The sequence below is a fragment of the Lissotriton vulgaris genome, chromosome 5 (genome assembly GCF_964263255.1).
Source record: "Lissotriton vulgaris chromosome 5, aLisVul1.2, whole genome shotgun sequence".
NCBI lineage: Eukaryota > Metazoa > Chordata > Amphibia > Caudata > Salamandridae > Lissotriton > Lissotriton vulgaris.
The window spans coordinates 887,844,441-887,870,460 of record NC_141693.1 but is presented as its reverse complement, the minus strand read 5'-3'; the positions used below and the strand labels follow the sequence as shown (position 1 = coordinate 887,870,460).

Genomic DNA, 26,020 nt, shown 5'->3' with positions numbered 1-26,020 from the left:
TCTGGGTGCGACCACCACTTGGAGAAGTAAGTTGGGATGTTGGGGGTTGGTTAGGCACTGTCGGTTGGGCCAACCAAGGCCATGGGGCGTCGAGTGCAGGGGTGCCTTTTAGGGTCGGACCTTCTTACCAGCTCCTGGTCGCAGTTGGGGGGGACCTTCCGGTTTGAGGCTGCAGGCGTCGGCTGGAGGCTTGAGGCAGGTTGCCGGATCTCTGGTCAGGATTGCCAGAGAGACCTCCTCTTGGTGTTGGGCCACTCGAACTCAGCCATGGGCATTGGGTGAAGAGTGGTGCAAACTTGCGTATCCTTGCAGAGCTAGAGTCTGATGTTTGAACAAATCCGGTCTTCATGGGAGACCAAGTCTTTGGGATTGAATGCAGGCAGGTCCTCCGGGTTTCTCGAGGTTGCTGGCTGCAGGACACACCGGGATTTCGCTGGAGCAGGTTTGGGGTGGGGACAGGCTGGTAGGGCTGGGGCCAAGTCAATGGGCGTCCTCCTCTTGTTTGCTTTGGCACTGCTGTTCGGTCCTTCTTCTTGTAGTTTCTTGTCCGAGGAAGCAAGGTTCAGGGGTGCCCCTAAATACTTGATTTAAGGGTGTTACAGGAAGGTAGATGGTTGTGACCAATGGGTCCCTTCCCTGGGGTGTGAGACCACCTATTATGCCACCCTCCAGTGGGAGTGGGGCATAAGCCCTTCCCTGGTTGGCTGGGTCCCTCCATCTGCAAGACGGCAGAGACTATGAGTTGTGCTTCACCTTGCCTCCCCCACCTGAGGGGTGGAGTTCGCAGAGGTGGGCACACCTCTCTTCCTCACTTGCTTTTCCCACTGGTTCTCCCACCCAAAGTGGGAGCAGAACCAGTGAGGACCAGTTGCTGAAAGCAGCAAGTGGCCTGGGAAAGCTCACAAAGGCGCCAAGCCTTTTAAGCTTCCCCTTCGTGCACCCTGCCCTTCCTGGGGGAGGAGGCTTGGCACCTTGTCCCAGGATGTGCATTGTTTCTGGCCCCCGAGAGCAGGTGGCTCTCGACCCCGGGGTTCAGAGACATGTCTGGTGGTGGCAGCTGAAAGCAGCCACTCAGCCTGGACATTAGTGGTAGGTCGTTTTTCAGGGGGCATTTCTAAGATGCCCTCTGTGTGCATTTTTCATTAAATCCCACACTAGCATCAGTGTGGGTTTAATGTACTGAGAAGTTTGATACCAAACTTCTCAGTTTTCAGTGTAGCCATTATGGGGCTGTGGAGTTTGTACATTGTCTAAAAATGGACTTAGACACTGTAGGGGTACAGGGCTCATGCATCTGTACCCTCACCACTGGTATAGTGCACCCAGCTAGAGGGGTGACTGATCTATGCCAGGGCAGTGAGTTGTAGGCATGGCACACAGGGATGTTTGCCATGTCGACTGTTCACTTTGTTATGCACCAAAACACAGAAACCTGCAAAGGCAGTGTGTGAGTGTAATGGTACAGGGCCTATATGGGTGACACAATAAGTGCTGCAGCCCTTAGAGGTCTTACCTGGTCACAGTGCCCTAGGTACCTGTTGTACCATTTACCAGGGGCTGACCTGTGGCCAGAGATGCCAGTTGGGTTTGGTTTTTAAAGCAGGTTTAGAGAAAGAATATAGGACCTGAGTTGGCAGGAGCCCAGGGCACACTCGGTCAAAGCCCATCAGCAGTTCAGCAAAAAAGTGGGGGCAACCATGCAGAAAGAGGGCACTTTCTCACATCAACTTCTTCGCCTTTGTTTTCTTACCGACTTAAATCATTGATGCAAAGCTGTATGAGACAAGAACGGATCTGGCACAGAGCTTATGACCAGCAGGAAAAAAATAAATATAGAGCCCTGATCAGGGGGTATAGACAGGCTATTTTTAAAGAGAAGTCCAAATTGTTTAGTGAAAAAATTGCTAACACTCCCATCTCCTCTAGGGGGCTATTTAAAATCATAAATACTTTGTCTTCCTCTAACACTCCAAATCACTCCGAAGTCACTCTTACCTTCTGTGATGAGAGGGATCTGTATTTTCAGTCTAAATATTTTACTATGTATAATGAATTTTTGGAAAAACAAAACTGGAGCAGCCTGACTAAGTAAAGGCAGTGGGCATGAGATGCTACAAAACACCGTTAGAGAAGAAGTTAGGAAGAATCAACCTTGCTTCTCCTGTTTCCAAATGATGACATAAGAAGAAACCTTACATTTCTGCTGCTGCTGATCTCAAAATCAGGGTCTCCATTTGAGCCCTGCTCCCCAAAATGTTTTCATATGCCGCTCAAACCATTACTGGGCCACTAACATCCATTATTAATCAATCTATTGTATCTGGATTTTCCCTCAAAGTGTGGAAAGAGGCAGCAGTCAGACCTCTCCTAAAGAAATCTAGTTTAGATCCAAAAGAACTGAAACACTATAGGCCTATATCCCTCCTTCTGTGCGTCTACAATTTTAGAAAAACACCTTAATAGGCAAGTGATTACATTTTCAGAGGATTATGAGCTATTGGACCCATCACAATTTGGGTTTCGAGGTGGCCTCAATACTGACGCTAACCTGGTTTCTGTGATTGATAACATCAGACCAATGGTAGATGATGGGCAAGTTGCAGCACTGATCTGTTGAATCTGTCCGCATCCTTCAACATTGTCTCCCCAACGATCCTCACTTCTTGGATAGCTCAGTCAGCTTTAAGGGTAGGGCCCTGAATATTCTGAAATCCTTCCTAGCGGATAGGACACAGGTAGAGATTATGGGTTACATTAAGTTCAAACCCTTCTCTCTTCCTTGTGGGGTCTCTCAGGGCTGTTTGTTAAACTCCACGCTATTCAATCATTGTTACTCCTTTAGCCAAACATATTAAATCATTTGGTCTCCAGGTTTTTTGCTATGCTGACGATACTCAGATCATTGTAACTATGTCAAAGGATAGAGCAGCTAGGGATATCAATTTTAACAACTGTATTGAAAGCAATTGTTACATGCACAGGATTCATCAGCAAGGTTCATTTTAGACCTCCCAAGACATCAATCGGTGGATGATGAACTAGTCAAGCTTCACTGATTGCCCATCTGCAAGCGAGTCTCTTCTAAGGCCTTGTGTATTGCACACAAGGCATTGTATAATTCAGGATCTTGATTGATTAGAACCAAATTTCTGTAAAGACCTCTGCACTCTATCAAGTACAAACTGGTGATCATTCCTACATTTTGGAAGGCGAGATGGGGAGGAAGATCCTTCTATAGCCAAGGCCAAACTGTGGAACCCAAGTCCTCATTAACTGAGCATGATGGAAAATCCTTTGGCCTTTAGAAAACCATTCAAAACAACTGTAAACTGACCTTTTTTCTTCTGGATTTTTTTTATTCTTGGCTCAAGAATAAATATAGGTCTTGGAGCGCCTTGACACCTTTTAATATTTGAGTGCTTTATAAATGTATTTTCATTTCAATATCCATTATTCTGCCCACCTGTGTATGCAAAAAGGGGTATATGTGGATGTTGCAGAAGAGGCTCAAATAATAGGGGCTGAGCAAAAATGTCAGGGAAAAGATGCCCAACAGAAAGATTGAATTGAATCTCCTTCACTGATATGGTGCAGGTGGTCTTTGCCTTGTTGGGTGTTCTTTATTGTCCAGTTGGGTGCCACATTTTGTGGCCCGAAATCTGACAAGGCAACCCTTTAAGATAATGTACCCTACAATAAAAGGATAAAGTGGCATTACAATTTTACCTGACTGTTTCATCCGCTCTGACCCATAAGGAGCAGCATAAACAGTTCTCCTATACATATCAGTTGAATTTTACTAATTCATACCTTTTCTTACCTCCAAAGTGTTAGCTCAGTAAAAAGATGCCACTATAGCTTGATTTCTCTACTGGTGCAATATTTCCCCCATTTGGTTAGCTTGTCTTCATGTATGTATCTGGAATTGATCTGCACATGCCAAGCACACATGGTGGACCTAATGTTTAAGATGTACTATAGTAATAATATGCTTTATATATAATAGTAAGAGTGCCTCCATTCTGATTTTAGGCTTGTGACTACCTCCACACGGGCCACCATCAGTTAAGAATTTCATAGGTAGCCGAGTGTTATGCTACAGGATTTTATTTGCAGGACTCCAGGGCAGATATAATTGTGAACACCCACTTCTTTTCAGAAAGTCTGATACAATTTTTTTTGCACAGGAAACGCATAAACATTTGTATTGTAACTGACTCTACAACCATATTGGCTTACTTGCTAGTATATGTTGTATACGGAAAAATCATATAACCTACATTTCAAATCCTGAATATAGTTTACAGAAATATTGCTCATTGGATATAGATTTTCAGTCATAAACTCTAATGAAAAAGTATTTTTTGTTGCCAAAAGTTAGGGCATGATAATTATGCCTAACAGTACCCTAACTATGATATTCTATTACCCCACCCTCATACCCATGATGGTGTTGTACCAGCCCTTCTCTCAACTGTCATGGTCAGAGACACCCATTTGTCTCTGACAGAGTGAACTCAAAAGTTTATTTCACTTTACTCTTGTTTCATAGCTCAGCCAATGACGAGGCAGTGACTAAATCTTACAATTAGATGTGCGATTTATACCTCTATTGTTCCCCTTAGTTCCGCCTAAACATAAGGCTAGTCCTGAAGTTCATGCCTGGAGATTTGGCTGCTCAGGGCAGTGTCTGTGGGCTAAAGTTTATGAACATAGCCCATTCTCTCCTCTATCAGAATTCATGTGTTTTAATAACACAGTTTTCGCAACTTTTATTGAAAACAAACTGGAAAATGTAGCTTTTAACATAAGCTGTACATAGAATACAAATGTATTATTGCATCTTTAAGAATTGCAGAAGCTACTAGCCAGCTTTCCTCCATTCCATGAAGATCAGTCAGTCATTCTGTTTTTCAATTTGACAAAGCCAGATCCCCAAACACAGGGGTCTATCGCAAGGCTTCTTGACACAGTTTATTTTTGTGTGTGTATGTTTTTGGTTTTGCTTCAGTGAACATCCTATAGGGCTTATTTGGTAGGCATGCTGTTTTTTCTTCTGTAGATGTCTTTTTGTTCTGTGTTGCTCTTCGTGTTAACTCAACTATGCCCACCTCCTTACCTACAGCACTGACTTTGTTCAATAAATTGTCTTTCTGTAGAGGGAAGACGTCCTAGATTTCCCAATCTTTCCTGTATTTGCACCCTCATGATTTTTTAGATGTTTCTTCCAAATTCACAAACTATATCTGTAACAGCTAATGGAACATGTAATGCACACTTTACTGACTAAAAGAAACTGTCCCACAAGACTGGTTTGTTGTCAAGGCGGCATATTAAGACCTTGGTTTACTCTTCTGCTCTGTCTGAAAAGGAAAGTAAGGAAATACATTCCCTTAGTAAAAGAAAAGTGTGCCAGACATTTCCCACCTCTGTGAAGGCTGATAATGCACTGCTCTCCTAATAGGCATAGTAGAAATGAATACGTTACTTACCTTCAGTATTGTCTCTTCTGGTAGAGACTCTATCTAACTGCAGATTCCTCCCCTTCAGAATTTCCTCAGGCACCAAATTGGATCCAGCAATTTTAATAGCAATCCCATCGCATGTCGGCAGGTAGCATTGTGCGGCTCCCAGCGGTTCAGGATGTGACATAAGACCGCACCCTCCACGCTCTGATGTCAGTTTATTTCTGATAGCTGCCCATGCAGTCAAACGAAGAACCATTGAAATCAAAAGTGCATTGTACAGATGTTTCATATTTTAGTTCTTATTTATGCATTATGCAAATCTAATACACAAAACGGGGAAGTGAGTGAGCCAGTGAGGAATCTGCATTTAGATAGGATCTCTACCAGAAAAGGTGTAGCGATTTGTTCTTCTAATAGAAACTCCTAACTGCAACTTCCTCACCTTGTGAATAGATACAAAAGCAGTACCTCCTAGGGTGGTGGGCCTGTGGGATGGCTCAGACCAAGAAATTCTGCAGGACAGATTGAGCTGGTGCTCGTCCTGACTAACTTAATTATCCAGGCAATAATGCTTTGTGAACGTGTGAAAAGACACCCATGTAGGAGCCTATCATATGCCCACGTGTTCTCTGGTGTGATTGGTATAAAAGCTAAGCCCTCTTGAGGCAATCGGAGAAGAAATTTCTCCTCCTTGAAGGAGTGGGTGGAGCATTGAAAGCCAGTATGGTGATGGATTTAGGAGTGGGCAAAACTTGTGCAATTCCGCAGAGTAACAAAAAAACTCCATGAGAATCCATGCAGTACAGCCAGTGGGCTGAAATAGGCATGTCTCTCTTCTCGCGCTGTGAATTACTGCTGGGAACACAAATGGCACGACACAGTGCACCAAAGTGTGCAGCTACTCAAGTTGATTTTGCTGCCACTTGAGTAGATTTCCTCCTTGAGCGGCAGCCATCTGACCGCAAAAGGCTGTGTCCGCCCGCGTTGGAAAAGTCTCCCTGAATGTCAACTAAGCAACTGAAAATTGCACTAGAGGACGACAAAGCATGCACGCAAGAGAATTCCACCATGCTGGGATTTACAGAATTTGACTGGAACTCCATGATACAAGAGTAACGCGGATTTGCCAAAATTCATCCAGTTCCACCGGAGGAATGGAATATCTCGCCCACCTCTACATAGATTGCCCTACGTAGAAGGGCATTACCACCTTTAGTAGAAAAGTCACCTTTGTCCAAAGGACCATTGTTCCTCGAAAGAATGAATTGTATGGTTGCAGACACACAAACCTTGGAGTTCACTTACTCATCTAGCAGATTTTATTGCAATAAGAAACTGTTTTAATAGTTAAGAGGTCTTAGGGACAACTATGTATTGGTTTGAATGGAGTGCACATTATATAAGCAAGAACCAGATTTGGGTTCCACAGCGGCATTGTGAAAGGTGTCAGTGGAAACATGGGATCAGCCTATTAAAAACCACATCACAACAGTTGACTTGAAACGTGATGGCAGATCTGATAATGTAAGAATGGCAAAAGGGCCGATAAATAATCTTAAACTGTACCCACCGCAAGGCCTTGCTGGTCCAGTGAAAGACAAAACAGAATGATATCTGACAAACTTGCTTGAGAGTGTTGATCATGACGGGGGTACACAAGACAGCAAACTTCTCTCAGCGCTATGAATATACAGACTTGACTCAAGTTCAGGACCCAGCCACTCTGGTGTTACAGAAGGTACTCCTGAAGAGGCTGTTACATTGGAGGACAAATCCTCATGGCCAGAACTTCGAAGTACCACCCTCTGTTTGCCCAGTCTGGAGCCACTACGGTGACTAGAGCCCGGTCTTTCCTGATCTTTTTAGCACGCTAGGCAGGAGAGGGTGGGGCTAAACGCATACAGGACTCCTGGTCCCCAATGTAGACGGAATGTGTCTTTCAAGGAGGACTGCCTTCAGAATGCCACTGGGCAAAACTTTGGGCACTACACATTCTCTCTTGTGGCAAATAGATCGAGCCAGGGATATCCCTGTTGCTGGAAGATGCCCTGTGCCACATCTGAGTATAACCGCCGTTAGTGATCCGCCATAAACTAATGTCTGAGTTTGTCCATCTTGGCATTTAAAGATCCCAGCTGGTGTTGGACGATAAGGGAGACACCTTGAGTGTTCATCCACTTTCAGAAGTGCAAAGACTCCTGGCACAATAGCCACAACCCCACTTTGCCATGTTTGTTGTAGTTCCAGATGACGGTTGTGTCATATGTGAGAACCTGCCCCTGTTCCCATTCGATAGTCTGGAGGAACTCCTTCAGTGCCAATGGAATTGCAACTCCAACAAGTTGAAGTTGAGTCGAGCTTCTGTCCAAGACCATAGTCCTCTGATCTCCACCTCTCCCAGGTGCCCCCCACCAACCATCAAAAATGCATCCGTCACAACCATTAGCTCTGGTTGGGGTACGAAGCTGGATCTGCAGCTGGTCCAATTGCAGTCGACCAGCCACCACTGCAGATCCTTTGCAGTCTCCTTTGACACCTGGATAGAGTTCATGTCCCATTGCAGAGCCTGTATGTGCCACTTGGCATGGTCCACAGGCAGTATGCAAGAGTCTCAGAAGCCCCAGAGCCCCTCTCACTGAGACCCATATGAAGAGTTGAAGCATTGGGATCATAACCTGAATGTCCTGTACTTGTTGAGATGGAGAGATAGCTTGAAAAATGTACCATATCCAGGATGGCTCCATGATCGGGAGCTGATGTTAAGGAGTCAGGTGTGGCTTCGGCATATTGATGGAGAAACTCAACGATGTTAACACGTGGGCTGTCGTCTAGAGGCAGATTACGACTGTTGGAGGTGGACCTGCCTTCAATTGTGAGTCTTTGAGGTGTGGGGAGACTTGAACTCCCACCCTCAGCAGATGGACAGTGACCAACACCATCGCCTTTGTGAAAGCCCGAGGTGCACAGGTCAGGCCAAAGGGTAGCACGGAGAACAAAACGTGCTCTTCATCTGCCTGGAACTGACTATAATACCTGTGGAAGAGTAGGACGTGGATGTGAATATAAGCGCCCTGCAAGTAGAGCACCACCATTTAGCCTCCTGGATCCAGGGTAGATGGAACTTGGGCCAGGGTGATCATTTGGAACTTGTCATTACTGAGGACTAAGTTCAGAGGCGGTAATCTAGGATGGGACGAAGGCGTGCAACCTTTTTTAGGACCTGGAAATTACAGGAATAACAGTCAGTCCCGATCTCCAATGCCTGCATGCTCTCTGTTGCTCTCTGAGACAAGGGAGCCTGAACTTCTTTGTCGAGTATGAACAAGTGGTCCTCCAAAAGGTGTTGCAATATGAGTAGCATGTTTGGGGGATTGGTCAGAAAGAATAGGGAGTAGCCATGCTCTACAATCTGCAGCACCCACATTTATCATCATCATTATTTAGTCTTTATTTCGGCTTTTAAAAACCATAAAAGTTGATAGATACATTTAGCACATATATAAAATATGTACACATTGAAACCCATAACAAACTGGATAGTAAAAAGAATTGAATACATTTTAGAACCAGATAAAAACAGAGTCAAATAATGCTTTCTTAGTCCACTGCACTAAGTGCCAGAATCAGTTACCATAAAAACAAAAGACCTAACTTTGATCATCATAAAATCTCAAAGTCCTAAAACCATATAGACTATCCGTCCTTTATCTTAGAAACCTTTTCCTAACACACCATATAGAAAAAAGAAATCTGAATACCGTGAAAACTATCACTTTGTGGGGTCGTATTTCAGTTTTCTAAGGGCCTCTAGATCGTTGGAGATCCCTAGGTTCCTGAAAATCTGTGCTATCCTCGTTTGTCTTTGTCTTTTATATGCAGGACAAACAAAAGTGCATGGTCCTCAGTTTCTTCTGCTGCTCCACATGAGGGGCATTTCTAATCAAATTCTCTTGACCAGGCACTATTGAAGGTGCGCAGAGGAACCGAACCATGCCTAAACTGCAAATACATTTTCCTGGCTAGAACTGGCTGAATCTCATCTAGAAAGGTCTTGTAACTACAGACATCTTTAATCTGTATAAAATTCTTAGTTAAGATGCCCAGGATTGAACTCATCAAAAAAGAAAAAAGTCTGGAAGCACTATAACAGTCTACAAGTTTCTTCCTGGATATTATCAGAGAGTTTGCTAGAGGGTCTTCCCATAGGAATGCTAGTTCTATGCTTGTCAGAGTATCCCTAAGATAGGAAAACCACAGTAAGCTTTTAGCCCCTTGTGTCTCCACAAGTTCTTCTAAAGCTTGCCTATAGGGGATCAGCTCTGGGGCACCCTGTGATGATCCACCATCCAGAATGGTGAAAGGTGACCCGACCTCCTACCCGGGGTTAGTGTGCTGCCAAGGACAATTTAAAGATGTTTTGCATTGGTGGCTGCAGTGGTGGAGGGATTGTGGTCTGGGTAGAACATTTTTCCTGAAAGTATGAATATTGTTGACGACTTTTCCCGCTTTGCCCCAAAAGGGCTAGGAGGCCTGTTGCTGCGGAGGACCATATTAACACTTCCTCTGCAGATATCCCCTGCAGAAGCCTTGATAGGGGCATTGTTGTTGGAGTGAGCAGTGGCTTTGTTCTCCTCATATTTCTCGAGCGCAGAATCCGCTTTCTCCCTGAAACTTTTCGAGCCATCGAATGACATGTCATTTAGGAACTGCTGGACATCTGAAGAGAAGACTGTGGAGCGGATCCAGGCATGGAGATAACGCACCTCCTTGGTGCCGACTGCCCTACCAAGAAATTATTTGTGGACAGGCCAGAGCAGATTATATATTTCAAAGCCTCTGATGGAGACTTCTAGCCACAGATTCCTTACCTTAGAATTATCCCCAGGCGTCAGACTATGGGGGTCATTAGGATTGCGGACGGACTTGAGTCCGTCCGCTACCCCAGAGTAGGAGGGAACGTCCGTATGGGCTGCGGCGTTCCCTCTGTGCAGATTAGGATGTGACCGCCAGGGTGGCGGTCACATCCTCTATCTTTAACATTGCGGCGGGTGCAGCTTCAAGCTGCACCCGCCGCAATGTTAAAAATGCATGTTAAAAATGCATGCATGGCATTTGCGAGCACAAAGCGGCAGGCACCGCGCGGTGCCTGCTTCTTTGTGCACGCAAATGCAGGGGGTACCATAGGTACCCCTCATGTGCACCCCCCACGACCCCTTCACCAGGGGGGCCCGTAATGGGCCCCCAAAGTGAAGGTCCGTATGCTTTTCCACGGCGGAAAAGCCGCCGTGGAAAAACATAGAAGTGCAGACATCCTAATGTGCTGGCTGTGTCTGATAGACACCGCCAGACATGTTAGTGCTTTTCTGCCGCGGTCGGAAGGCGACTGCGGCGGAAAAGCTGCGGACGGAATACCAGACCCACCAGCCGTCCTAATTTGGCGGTGGGTCTGTGGAGGCTCCGCAGCTGTTTTCCCGCATCCTCCGGGCCAGCGGTGGCTTCCGCCGGCCCGGAGGATGCGAGAACACCGCAATCATAATATGCCCCTTAATCTGGAAATTTTTCATGAGTAGTTCCTCTGCGCACTGATAGGTGGCGTTGGTTGACTCCGCGTAGCGTCATCGCCATTGTCCACGCCAGAAGGGACGCTGGGGTGGCTATATAGGCACCACCCCAGAATGGTGACATCAGTTTTTTCGCCACTAGTCAGCGCTGATCTGGAGAGAGCTGCCCCCAGTCTATTTTTAGCTGACCTTTTTTCGACTTTTGTCAAAACAATGTATGAGATTGATCTCCTTGTGTGGCAGAGATGTCCATGAGGAAGGCTAAATCAAGCCCTGCGGCATCAGTCACCGAAAAATGTAGGTAACAGCCCCACACCCACACAGCCCCACACCCTGTCTGTCTCCGGTGCCATGAGTGGGACCTCAACTCCAAGGACTGCGTCAATTGTTGCGCCATGCACCCCAAAACCTTCTGGGTGCAATCCCTCAAGCCCCTTGCCACTCGACGTGCGATGATTTGACATTCTCAATCCTGATTGGGAGGAAGGTCCCGAGATCAGTTGCAAAGCCATAGATCTTCATTGCAGTCAAACTTGTCCCACTCCAGTAAGTCCCACAAAAAAAAGAGCAAGAACTTGAAGAGGTCTTTGACTTCACTCCTGTCTGTCAAAGTCATCCGACAAGACGAGGGAGAGTCGTCACTCGAGGCCTGGCTTCCCAGTTGAGCCTGCGACTGAGCAGTCTCTGCGTCTCCCTGAGTTTCCAGAGCCGGAGCACTCCCCACCCAACTCTGAGAATTCTATGAGGCTATGCACCTCATATTTAAGCACCTTATACCCTCTGGAGCGCCTTCTGGTCAACCTCCGGCAGGTGCAGCCTCACCGCCAGTCGGGCCCCTTGGATCCACAGATGGAACTGGACTGGCGCTTGTTATACCACCTCAACCTTTACCTACTTTAGTCCCACTGCCGACGCTCCCAGCAGCGCCATCCCCATTCTCATCCCAAATTCGACACAGAGCCGGAGGAGCGTCGGCTGACTCTGGCACTGACTGGAGCCATTCTCCCTCAAGCCAGAGCCTGAGCCCCATTCATATAGTTGAAGCTGTGGCTGATGGGAGAGATGCAGCTAAGTTTACGATTAGATGTGTTCTGGACAAGACCGACTTGCAAGGCAGGGCAGTTTCTTTGTCGATGGCCTTACGTCGCCACACCTGCCAAAGGACAACTGGCTTTTCAGAGGATGTCCAAGCTTGGCTTATGGACATACCCTTTGATGGCGCCTGCATCCTTGGAGATGAGGCGGACTCAGTGCTGTAACTCTTCAAGAACCCCAGAGCTGCGCCCAGGTCATTGAGCCTTTCCATGCCCTATTCCTTATCTGCCTATCGGGGGCCAGGAATGGGCTTTCAACTGCGTCTCTACCCGCCCAGCTACCAAGGCCCGCAAGCTTCCTGCCCCAGCATGGCCTAGGATGCTGCACAACAGACCCCGTGGTCAGGGTGCCATTACTCACACACACCGTAAAAGTTTGGTATGACTTTTATGTAGCAAGGGAGCGAGCCTGACTGGCATAAGGGCAGTTAGAAAGTGGTCTTACCCCTGAGAAAATAGCGCCAAGTGGCGTATTTTAAGCCTAATTTTAATAAAGAATTTTGAGGGAAAGAAAAGTTATAAAAAGCAAATCTAAGCATGAGTTCTTGAAATATTTATGCTTAATGTGGGAGCAACACACTTTCCTGTATGTCTGTTGGTAGGGCCAGCCTTAACACCAGAAGCACCCTGGGCGAAACAAACATCGGCGTACCTAATAAACCAAAGACCCGACATGATTTTCTTTCTTGCAATTTAATAGCGCAAACTCAGCCCAGGGGCATTGCACCGCTTTACAGAAGCATCAGTTATATTACACAAAGTCAGATACATTTTTTGAGACACAGGAAGATTAAGTTATTAACACAGTAGGACATTCCAGCACAAACAGCGGTGTACGCTTCTCTGGTACACACACACACACACACTGGCAAATACAATACAGGAAGCAGCAACTGGAGCACATGTAAAGCGCTCCAATACCTTTGTGGTAAAAAATAAAAATAAAAGCAAGTGTTAGCAAACTGCACACTTCAGCTGCCCCGGTCCTCGTGTTTATGCGGATATAGCAATTTTAATGTGCATTCTTTGTTAACAGCACGCACCTTTAATTTCAGCCACATTCACATCATGTTTGAATGGACTCTGTAAAGTAATTTGTGATGCTAATTATGTTTGGAAACTGCGTCTTTAAAACTGCTATCTACAATGGGCTCCGGCAGCCTGTCTATCTTGGCAGATGGATATATGAAATGGTTTTTTTGGGTCATTTTTAGAAGGGGGGCGGTGCCTAGCAAAGCACCTCTGGGAAATAATGCCCGGTCCCTGGTGGCTGGCTGGAGACCACTGTCTGTGCATCACACAGGCAACTGACTACTTGCAGTAGCTATAGAATGGAGCCCACTTTCCTGCCTGTTGTAAACTCCTCGATTTCCCTCTAGACAGATTTGTGCCCAACCTCTAGTGATGCAAGATCTTTCCTAAATATTAGAGGAGAGACTAATCTTACTGGGCCTATGGAAGAGTATGTTTGAGTTGGTGTTATGTAGCCAGCAAATTCCAGACTGCCAGTATCGCTTCTCTTTCAGTACAGGGCTCATCTCTGCCAAGGCACCTCAATGCCAAGATGTGAGGGCCTCTGATATTCTGTACCAGGGGGGTCAACACACAGCTCTGAAAATGCACTTCAATGCTACGCTGTAACAGCTCCTGCTGTTCTTGTACCGACAGTCCACAGACAGCTCTGCCAGAGCACCTCAATGCTGAGCAGCATCCACACTTTCTATTCCTGCTCTGACACCTACATGTGGCTCAGCTGCTGCCCCTAAATGCTGAGTGTTACAGCTGTGTTAAAAACATAGCTTTGTCAAAGTTCACCAATACAGAACTGGAACAATCCCTGGTGTAACTGTGATGGTAACTACAAAGAGCTCTGCTGATGTATCTCAGAGCGTAACAACCGCTACTGCTCCTGTATTGGTCATCACTCACAGCTCTGCCATGCATATCCAACAGTGCCCTCAACATCCCCTGTTCCACTATCGACCCTTGCGCACAGCTCTGTCAGGGCACCTTAGGGCTGGTTTCAATATGTGGGTACAGACACCCATACAGCTCTGACAAGGTCACTCGGATGATCGGCAGCACTTGAATCTTTTTTCAATGCTAGCAGATATTATCTTATCATATACAAACTACTTTCATTAATGTTTGTAATGGGCTTTGAAGGTGTAAAGTTGGAGCTGTAAAAAAAAATCAAAAATAGAAACAAGTCCCAGAAAAGCAGCACCCCGACCTCCGCATTTAGCAGTGTACTTTGCACCCCATCCTGTAGAATACGATTGTTCACCCGAGAACCCTTGGGTGAAGTCTGTTGCCCATGAGGTTTGGGTCGGTGGACTCTGGGATGTCACATTCCTTATGACCACAGACAGTGAGATGCAGATGCCTCTTAAGGTCATGTTGGGGTCCGTAAACTTCCAAATGCCCCTGTCTCTCTTCCACGGAGCCTGACCGATGGACTGGGATAGGAAAATGGATCTTGGTGTGGTCGCGTGAGACATTTTCAGCAGCCGAGACACTGCCAGGTCTGAACCCTGGGACACAGAGACCCTCTAGAGGGATCTAAACAGACACCAAGGACCCTCCCGGGTGCTGATCATGAGAAGGGCGTTCCCACCTAATGGACCTCATCCATACATAATATCAGAGCTCCCTTAAGCAAGCCAAACATGGGTATACATGTCCTTATCAATGGGCAATACCTGGTACACGTGTGTCAAGGTCCACACATGGCTGGGGGCCCTTTACTCTGTTCTAAACAGTATCCCCCACTCCTCCGCATCACATACACACACACCTCACATGGATCCCGCTGTACACACAGACCCCGTTGGTACTGTCACAGTCGTATACCGTCAGGGGGCACCCCTAGATCCTCCGGCAAGGCCCCTTGGAGCCAGACAGAAGTGCTGCGGAGATTACAAAAAGTGAGCATGGTGTTTGTAGCTGGTATTTGTTCTGCGCTGAGTGTGGTGCTGTAGGTGGGTCTTGGAAGGCCTGACGAACTTTCCTATTCAGTTAGCGTCATCTGTTATAAGAAGCCTGCAGGATGCATATTAGAAGAAGTGACTTCCATTCTCCATTTCCTTCATGCACAAGGATGTAACTGCATTGTGCATGATGAGAAAAGACAAAAAAAAGCATCATCGTTGGGAACACATTAAAGAAGCATGACCAATCACTTTGGATTTAAAGTTAAAACAGCACAGTGATTGGTAATACCCTTTAATCACGCCACCCCCACCCTCAGTGCACTGCCTTGGAAATATTCCTGCCAGGCACCAATCCAAGCTTTGCTTTCAGGCATTTTTATATTAAAAACTGCATAAGAGCAAAGCAAGGATGTGGAAATCCACATTATTGTTCCTCATGAGAGTGGCAGTAAGCATGAAGATACGAAAGACACAACACTGCACAACGTAACAGGCATGTAACACAGTTCATGTCTGATTGATGTCCGTTTTTAGGTCTCGGCTAAAACGCGCGAAGCGTGTTCTCGCCGAGAACTATTGTTAGCGAGTGTGCTTCCCAGGAGACACTCCTGGCCGCGCGCATCGCCTTGGAGGCGATTTGAAACGCGCACGCACGCAATCGCGCTCGCTGTGGGCAGCTGCTGTCGTGCATTCACACAGACACACACACCAGCACCCACGCACGCACATACAGACACTCCCCCCACACATACACACGCGCACACACACACACGAGTGCTCCTCCCCCCCCCCCACCCCCCACCCTCCCCGTCGCACACAAACAGGCTCCAGAATGTAAAGAATGCACCGGTTGGGTTTAAAACTGGCTCACGATACTGCAGGCTGTATTGAATGCATCCGGAGAGGTTCCCGTTGGCTAACTCTCACTGTATGTAACTGTATATTAGATTCGAATTCCACGCCGTAACAGACCTCAAACGGTTGCTGCCATCCTGATCAGTGCACCAGCCGCGCCTCACTATGCATTAAAGTCTCGCGCTCGCTGTGGGCAGCTGCTGTCGAGCATTCACACAGACACACACACACACACCAGCGCCCATGCACGCACGCACATACAGACACCCCCCCACACATACACACGTGCACACACACACACACAAGTGCTCCTCCCCCACCCCCCGCCCCCGTCGCTGACAAACAGGCTCCAGAATGTAAAGAATGCACCGATTGGGTTTAAAACCGGCTCACGATACTGCAGGCTGTATTGAATGCATCCGGAGAGGTTCCCCGCGCGGCGTAGCTCTCAAAAAGTTATACGAAGTGTGAGGCTGTGAACAAGTGTACACGCTGTCTACGCGTCCCTGTCTGCAGATGTTCAGACTATTTGGGGGGCATAATGCTTATCTTACCTGGGAAATGTTTCCAACGGGCAGCGTAATCATTCACGGACCGTTCGTTTGGCCAGGCCGCGATACGCATTTAGTCCGCCTGCCTCCTCTTCCGGTCCGGACGCCGCCCCGCCCCCGTCACATGCGATATTGCCTGACTTCCGGTGCGTGCGCCAATGGAGACACAACACTGCAGAAAGGTGTGCTTTAAAGGAAGTTCATGATAAAATATTATAATCGACGCGCTTTGCAGAGTTGTGAGTGCAGAGTTGTGAGTGTAGAGTAGTGAGTGTAGAGTAGTGAGTGCAGAGTAGTGAGTGCAGAGTAGTGAGTGCAGAGTAGTGAGTGCAGAGTAGTGAGTGCAGAGTGTGAGTGCAGAATGAGTGTGTAGAGTGCAGAGTAGTGAGTGTGCAGACTAGTGAGTGCAGAGTAGTGAGTGTGCAGACTATTGAGTGCAGAGTGTGAGTGCAGAGTGTGAGTGCAGAGTGTGAGTGCAGAGTGTGAGTGCAGAGTGCAGAGTAGTGAGTGCAGAGTAGTGAGTGCAGAGTAGTGAGTGCAGAGTAGTGAGTGCAGAGTAGTGAGTGCAGAGTGCAGAGTAGTGAGTGCAGAGTAGTGAGTGCAGAGTAGTGAGTGTGCAGACTGCAAAGTAGTGAGTGCAGAGTAGTGAGTGCAGAGTAGTGAGTGTGCAGAGTGCAAAGTAGTGAGTGCAGAGTAGTGAGTGCAGAGTAGTGAGTGCAGAGTAGTGAGTGCAGAGTGCAGAGTAGAGAGTGCAGAGTAGAGAGTGCAGAGTAGTGAGTGCAGAGTAGTGAGTGCAGAGTAGTGAGTGCAGAGTGAGTGTAGAGTAGTGAGTGCAGAGTGAGTGTAGAGTAGTGAGTGCAGAGTGAGTGCAGAGTGAGTGTAGAGTAGAGAGTGCAGAGCAGAGTGAGCAGAGCAGAGTGAGCAGAGTAGAGAGTGCAGAGTAGAGAGTGCAGAGTAGAGAGTGTGCAGACTATTGAGTGCAGAGTTTGAGTGCAGAGTGCAAAGTAGTGAGTGCAGAGTGCAGAGTAGTGAGACCAGAGTAGTGAGACCAAAGTAGTGAGTCCAGAGTAGTGAGTGCAGAGTAGTGAGTGCAGAATGCAGAGTAGTGAGTGCAGAGTGAGTGTGCAGAGCAGTGAGTGTAGGTGCAGAGTGGTGTGTGCTGTTGAGTGCAGAGTGCTGTTATTTATGATTTAAGGAAAAAAAAAGAAATGTCATGAGCAATGCCAATAGCTCTACTTTTAATGATGCCGAGACCATTGCATTGTAAATGCTTGTTCTCCTTCTTTCCACAGGTCTTTTTCCTCATTTTGGATTCACCCAATGTGGCTAGAGTCTTTTTGTACCATTTAGCGTATTTTTGCTATTTTGGGTCACAGGGAACGAGGATAGGGTGTGCCTTTTAGGGGGTACATGCCGCCCAGTTCCCAGTCTAACGGTCCTGATGAAAACCTGGTATATCCCAAGCACGGTTGAAACATGTAGACCAACACACATATAAGAGATACTCTTGGCCTTAATATACCCTCATAGTATCTCGCTCCACCTTTTTAACATTGTCCAGTTACTTGTAAATAAATTGTATCTTCCCAAGTTAAACCAGGACAATTTTTAACACCACCTTTTTTTCTGCACTTACAGTCACAACCAGCTCCACTGTAATTCAGGTGTCGTAGCACACCCTGGCGACGCTAGGCCACCAGGGTGGACCCCGATAATGAAGCATGTCACCACTAGGTTGTTGAGTGAGGGGTTTTTAACAAAAGGATAAATTCCTTCCTTTTGTCAGTCTACCACCACATTAGGAATCTCGCTTTTTTGACCTTTCTTTGATGGTACTCCTCCCTTTGTTTATCTAGTACTTCCACAGGGGAACAGGAGTACTCTCTGTTCACTTTACATGAACACGATCCCTTGCTCTCCCCATTGTTAGCATAGGAAACTGTATTGACAATGCTTAATACTTGTGGCCTTAGTCGTTTTTTAAAATTATTCACTGGTGCCTTAGTGCTGACAGGAGTGGGGCGTCGAGGTTAATGGGGGGTTGCGATCCTACTCCCCAGAGGAAGAACCACTGCTGCCCACTTACAGCCAGCTGACAGAGGACCACCTATCAATGCTTCACCAGAAAGTAGCAGCTCCCTTGGTCAAGGGAGCCGTAGAGAGGGTGCCAGCATCCGAAGAAGGAGAAGTTCAAAATGCTCATGCTTGTGCTGGTCTTGTCCGCCCGGGAGACTGGATGGTTACGTTGGACTTGCAGGACGCTTATTTTTGAATTCCCATCCTGCCTACCCACAGACATTACCTACGGTTCAAGGTAGGCCGCAAGCATTTTCAATTTGCATTGCTTACCTGTGACCTTACAAGCACCCCTCGGGTGTTCACTAAAGGGATGGCCGTGGTTGCAGCTCATCTGTGCACATTAAGGGTGCCAGTCTTCCCCTATCTCAATGACTGGCTGATAAGGGCGGGCTCAGCCCAGGCTGTTGTCTCCTACCTCCAGTCTATGGCCGACCTCCTGCACTCACTGGGGTTCACTATCAACATATCTAATTCACACCGACCCCTTCACAGACACTCCCTGCCATCTGAGCTTTTCTGGACACAGTACAGTTTCGGATTTATCCTTCTGAACAGCAAGTCCAGGATATTCAGGCTATGATACTGATGTTTCAGCCTCTGTGCTGGGTTTCGTGACTCTGACTGTGAGGCTAATGGGACTCATGATCTCCTACATACTGCCTGTGACACATACCCGTTAGCATATGTGGGGCCTGCAGCGGGACCTGATGCTTTAGTGGCCGCAACTTCAGGGAAGCCTCTCCAACATGGTCTACATCTTGAAGGGCACTGCAAAAGATCTGCAGTAGTTGTTAATGAATGGTGATTGGGTCAGCGGCAGACCTCTCTCCCTTCCCCAACCAGATCGGGCAGTAGTGACGGAAGCGTCAGCAGTTGATTTCCACTTTTTGAATATGTGGAAGATAGTGGGATATTTGATAGAGACTTCTAGCTACAGATTCTTTACCTTTGAATTCCCCTAGCGTCAGGCTGAGTCGACTCCACATCAATTTGTTGGAGCTTCAAACGATCAGGTTGGTATTGAAAGCATTTCTTCCCTCTGTCAAGGGGAAGTTAGTGCAGGTGTTCATGGACAAAACCACCGCCATGTGGTACTGCAACAAACAGGGAGTGGTGGTGTCCTGAAGCCTTTCTCAAGAGAGCCTACATCTCTGGACATGGATGGAACAGCAGGTCATAACCCTGGTGGTTCATCACCTGGTAGGTTCTCTTAATGCCAGGGTGGAGGAACTCAGCTGTTGATGCCTAGCAGATCACGAATGGCGTCTCCAGTCGGAGGTGGCGCAAGGTCTCTGTCAGGAGTGGGAAGAGCCTTGGTCAGATCTGTTCACCTCCGAAGAGAACGCACAATGTCAGCAGTTTTGCACGCTGGAGTTTCCAAGATTGCTATTGCTTGGAGCCACTTTTCGTTGCGAGTAGAGCTCAGTACACCTTTCCGCCCAGTGTTCTCAAGAAGATCAAGAATGACCGAGCACAAGTCATTCTTATGGCTCCTGACTGGGCAAGGAGTGTCTGGTATCCAGAGCTTCTGAAAATGAGCAGCAATCCTACAATCAGGCTGACCCTTCAGTAGGATCTTCTGTCTCAGCAGCAGGAGAGGGTCCTCACCTGAATCTGGCAACTTTCTGCCTCCATGCGTGGAGATTGCGCGGTGGCAGTTGATAGCTTTCCTCCTGAAGTATGTGAGGTTATCTAGGCGGCCAGGCAGGCCTCCACTGAGACAGTATACGCCTGTTGTTGGCAAACATTTGTAAAACATTCTACAGAAAGGTCTATTGACCCTCTTTCTGCCTCTTTATCTACTATCCTTTATTTGTACCCTTGCCCATCAGGGCTCTGTATTCGATTGGCTCAATGGTTATCTATCTACTCTATCCGCTTTCTTGCAGCTGCAAGACCAATCCTCTTCGTTTAAATGTCCTGTTGTAAATAGATTCTTAAACGGTATTGTACATTTGTTTCCACTTACGCCTTTTGTCATGCCTCAGTGGGACCTTAATTTGGTCCTAACATTTCTGATGTGTGCTCCTTTCGAGCTGTTGCATATTGTCCCCTCTGGCTGCTTACTATCAAGACGGCCTTTCTAGTGGCAACATCTTCTGCCCAGAGGGTGAGTGAGTTGCAGTTATTGTCATACAAGCCTCCCTACATGATGCACTCTGCAGGTAAAGTAGTGCTATGCACCCGGGCTTCATTCTTACCGTAGGTAGTGACCACATTCCATCTTGGTCAATCAGTCACTCTGCCCACCTTTTTTGCTCCCCGCATCCCTCGAAAAAGAGCGTTGCCGTTCTACCTTGACTGCACAAAAGAGTTCCAGGTGGACGACCAACTCTTGGGGTACGTGGAAGCCAAAAAAGGTCAGGCAATGCAGAAATGGACCATTTCTTGCTGGGTCGTTCTCTGCATTAAGATCTGCTATGCCCTGGCTAAGAGGCAGCCCCTTCCACCAGAGGGAAGGCTGTCACCACAGTGTTGGCTCAATGTGTCCCAGTACTGGAAATCTGCCAGCCCGGAACATGGTCATCTTTGCACATGTTTTTCAAACACTACTGCCTGGACAGTCTGGTCTGAAGGACGAGCATTTCGCACGTTCAGTCCTGCAGGACTTCTTAATATAGGCAATTTGTCTGCAGCCCGCCTCCAGGATGGTTTGGCTTGGGTATCGAATCAAAGATAAGGAATCTGCAGCTAGAAGTCTCTATCAGATGAACATGTTCCTTACCTTCACTAACGCATTATTTGGTAAAGACAGTATCTAGCTACAGATTCCTTACAGACCCACCCATGCTTCCCCGCTCTGCTGATGTATTGGTTAGGGCTAGGGTTGTTCCCTTTGTCAGGGCCCTAGTTGTGACACACAATCAAGTCTTCACTTCATGGCTCTGCGCTTCTGGCATGGAAAAGTGAAAAGTACTGACATCCGCGTACCTGGGTGACCACAACGTCATAACAGAAGATAACAACACCGTCATGCAGAGCCGAATGGAGTCACCCAGGCGCATGCCAGGGGTACTGCTCACGCAAAAGTATCCATATCCAGCCTGACTCCTGGGGTATTCAAAGCTGAGGAATGTGCAGCTAGATATTGTCGCTACCGGATATTGCGTCACAGAAGGTAAGTAACTTGTTCTTTAATGTCATTGTGATTCTTGATGTACTTGTTTGATGAACACTATCTGAATATGCTGTCTTTGGAACTTGAAGTGATATTTTACCCTGTACTCCTTTCTTCCACCACGTCCTCCTTTTCCATGTCTCATCTAAAATTGCATTACATTTCCTTTTTAAGGATCCACATTGTTTCTCCTCTCTCTCTCACAGTACAGCTCCATCCAAAGTTAAACCAGGATGCCTATGTAGTTTGTTCAGTATCAGCCATGTGCTCATAAATATCCTTTCAAAAATGCACCAGAACCTTTTTAATTATTCACAGAACTGAACATGTACTCACTATAAAAAGTAAATATTGGAGATAATTTTAATTATAATTGCAATTGTGTTACAGGCTCTCAGCAAAGCTAAGTATTCCTACAGCATTCTCAGCAATCCCAACCCAACTGACTACATCCTTTTGGAAGAGGTGTCCAAAGAGCCTCCCAATAAGAAATCTTCAACTCCTAAGATGTCTCAGCGGATTCTGTCCGATAATGAGTGTGTTTTTCAAGCTCAGACTAGGTGGAAGGGAGCTGGTCGATTTATCCTCAGACTAAAGGAGCAAGTTCAGGTAATATCTTTGTGGCTACTTTTTTAAATTACATTTTGAAGCTTTGTTTACCCTGTGTAGTGTGCCTTGAGAAATGTGGAGGAATCATTGAGTGCAATATAGAGTTCTCAAGGAATGTTCCCTAGTCATTTCTAGACTTCTTACATTCCTACATAGTTGCACTGTATTTTCTGTAACCCTTAGTCTGGAGTGGGATGATGCTAAACCAGGGATACACCTGACTAAAGGTTTGACACTCAAGAAAATCATCAGATCCTTATTTTAAACAGCTGATCTGTGGAGTCTCCTAGTTCCTTAATCACAATACTGTGAATTAAAAAAGTCTCCTGCTTTTGGAAACTTCAGTTACTCCAGTATTGGAGCTTTCATAGGTGCACATGCCTGAATCATTCCCCGTCGTCGAGACGGGAGTCTCCGGTACATAAAAAAGCAATGCTTAGTAGTACAGCAAACTGAAAAGAGGACTAGGCCCATTTCCCTATTGCAAGCCATAACCCTTGTTATGTAAAAGAGACCAAACTTTTCCCTGAACCAATCAGAGCTCCTCACCCTCTAGCACCCCTGAGAGATCCTTCTGCTCCTCAGATTTTCTACCGCTCGTTGTGCTAGGGAGTCTCCTTTGAGCTCTGCTCAAACTCTTCAGAATATTCAATTGATATTAGACCAGAGTGTTTTTTCTTTCTCCAGATTTAATTATTTGGAATTCTTCAGACTATTTCTCCTTCTTCTACCATGGCTGACAAGGAGAAAAGAGGATTATTTAGAGCTTGTGCCACCTGCTCTAAGAAAAGGCTTTATACAGACGACCCTCATATGGACTGCATCTACTGCCTTTATCCAGACCATCAGGCAAAGGATTGCAAGGTATGTCGTACCTTTTCCAATAAAACTTTGAGGGACCGCGAAGGAAGGCTTCTACTCCGGCTTCAAAAGGTGAAAGCTAGGAAGGAGATCTTATCAAGTGACAGTGAGGAGGAGTCCTCTTCTTCCAGGAGATCTCAGAAAAGGAGCAGATCTCCTCAGGTTCATACCTCAGCGGAAAGACCTGAGAAAGACCTTAAAAAGACCACCCCAGGGACTTCAGGGCGCAGTCCCTCAAAATCTCCTTCAGGCAAAGAGAAGGAGCAGAAGGGTCATGGTTCGGGGGTTAAACATACAAAGAGAACTCATTCAGAGCCCTCAAAATCTTCCCCCAAGTTCAAGATTTTTGTCAAGAAGCCATCCTCCACACCTTCTGAGGAGAAAGTGGAGAAATCTGCGTCGTCGATGAAGAAAATAACGTTGTCGTCGAAGAAACATGAGGTAAAAGCTGTTTCTAGAGCTTTATCACCGTCGACAGTGCCACCGTAGACGACAGTATCGACACTAAGTTCGCCGACGACCGCAACGACGGCTACGACTACAACCACGTCGTCAACGGGATCGTCGACGACGGCAGTGACAGCGGGATCATCGACAGTAACGGTAACGTCTACAGTAGCGTCGGCGACGATGATATCTTCAACGGCGATCTCGTCGACGGGCTCGTCGGCAAGGGAAAAACTCCCAGAAAATAGGTTTATGGCCTGGAAGAGGACAATTACGCCAGAACTTACCTCTCCAAGTAAGGTGTCCCCTCTAGTGCCATCTCACCTTCTGGAGGAAGAAGATTCAGAAGGGGACGAAGATGATGGCGGCCCTTTTGGTTATGCTAGTAGCCCGTCTCAGTTGCAGGTGAAGTACCAAGAGGAGGATTCAGATGAATATGAAGTTCAAGAGCGTCCTCAGCAACAATATCGCCAGGAACAGCAGGAAGAGATGACTAGTGTACCATCTTCCTTGTTAAAAGATTTACAATTCATGTTGGAGGATTATAGGAGGAGATATCCTGTACCTCAAGGGAAATTCCAGAGTCTATGCCTCAACCATGTTCTGTACCAAGTACACCAGTGCGTGGGCGGGACATCTTACCGGAATCCCTCCCAAGATCTGGTCAAGACCCAAGAACCACAGATGAGGAGCAAGAAGGAGAGATCACGGCCCCTAGCAGAGAGTGGGACGATTATCTCATTCCATCACCTTCTTCTCCGAAACCTGTTGATTCTCCACCGGAGGATATAGGTGGGTTTCATAATTTAATAGAGAGAGCCACTAAAAGATTTGCACTTACCATCGCAGAGGATAAGGCCGAATGTTTCTTGAATTACTTCAAGGAACCCTATCGTAGGACAGTTCGATCCTTACCAATTGTGATTCATCTTTGGGAAAAATGCCTGAAGGTCATGGAAGCACCAGCTACAGTGACTCCGGTGCTCGCCAGGTTAGACAAAAAATATAAGGCGCCTTCAGATGCTCCAGCTTGCATTTTAGGTCATCCTAAGCCGGGCTCAGTTATTACCCAAGCGGCTCAGCAAAAATCAAGAAATCTGTCAGCTCCTATTACGGCACCTCTGGAGGGTAGAGGTGCCGTAATAGTAATAGAGGGTAACCAAAAACTCTAATTTCACAATTCTGGGAGATCTTAATCTTCATTTCGATCAGGTAAATGACCCCACGATCAAAACGCTCCTTGCAGATTTCTCCGCACTGCAACTCAACTCCTTCATTTCCACTCCAACCCACTTAGCCGGTCATATCCTAGACCCAGTTTTCTCAAACCTAGAGAAACTTACCTCAGAGTCACCCTTACCAATGGGATGGACGGATCACTCCCTTATTAAATTGGCCATTCCGGTCAATAAAAGCAGACACAATACGGCTTCGACCCGCCGATTAAAAAGACCATGGCATAAACTATCTCATAACGACCTGCATACGACCTTAGGGGACTTCCACCTTGACACCAACTCTGATATCAACGCCAACTACAGCGCGTTTCACGAGTGGATCACGGGCGGACTAGACAGTCTCATTCCGGCTAAATGGGCTGAAGGTCGCAACTCCCCATCCAATCCCTGGTACAACGATACCCTCAAAAACTTACGCAAAGAATGCAAAAAGGCAGAACGCCTCTGGCGTAGGGATTACAACAAAGAAGATAAATCAAAATATCTACTTCTGCAGAAAACGTACCACAAAGCCATCCGTGCGGCACGGACTGCCTTCTACGCCGACAAGATCGAATCTAGTCCCACCCCTGCTAAAGAAATCTTCAAACTCGTACAAGAACTGCAGAGCAGTAAAGCCCCCCTCCCTACTATCTCCTCCGAGCAGCAGTGCGAAGACCTTGCCAGGTTCTTCGTCGACAAGGTACGGAAAATTTACACCTCCTTCCCTCAGCTCGCCCCTAGCACTACCAGCAATCCCTCCTCTTCCCCCAGCTACTCGAACATGACGTGCATCCCAGAAATCACCGATGATATCCTCCTCAGACTATGCAAAAAGGTCAAATCTGGCTCCCCCGCGGACCCTATGCGCCCGGCTCAATTCTTAGAGTCACTCAACTTCTTCCTACCAGCACTTACCGCCATCCAGAACCTCTCTTTCACTTCAGCGTGTGTACCATCAGCCTGGAAGCAAGCGTGGGTTTCGCCTATCATCAAGAAACCCACCCTAGACCCATCTAAACCGGAGAACTTTCGTCCTATCTCCCTGCTCCCATGGCTGTCTAAACTCGCTGAAGCGCATGTCAACAGCACTCTATCCCAGCACATGGTCAAAAACAACATCCTTGACCCATCACAAAACGGGTTTAGACCAGGCCATAGCACGGAGTCTGCTCTCTTAGCCACCACAGAGCACCTCCGAGCGATCTTAGATGCCGGTCAAAGTGC

At 46.9% G+C, this 26,020-nt stretch overlaps 1 protein-coding gene across 7 annotated transcripts in view; it reads left to right on the top strand.

Moving 5' to 3' along the window:
• PLCE1 (phospholipase C epsilon 1) overlaps positions 1-26,020 on the top strand; it is a 1,649,974-nt gene that overhangs the window by 1,559,679 nt on the left and 64,275 nt on the right. For all 7 annotated transcript variants that reach the window (XM_086922473.1, XM_086922472.1, XM_086922474.1 and 4 more), the window contains one exon: positions 22,050-22,268. In XM_086922473.1, coding sequence (XP_086778599.1) covers positions 22,050-22,268 — 219 coding nt within the window. The remainder of the gene's footprint in view (positions 1-22,049; positions 22,269-26,020) is intronic.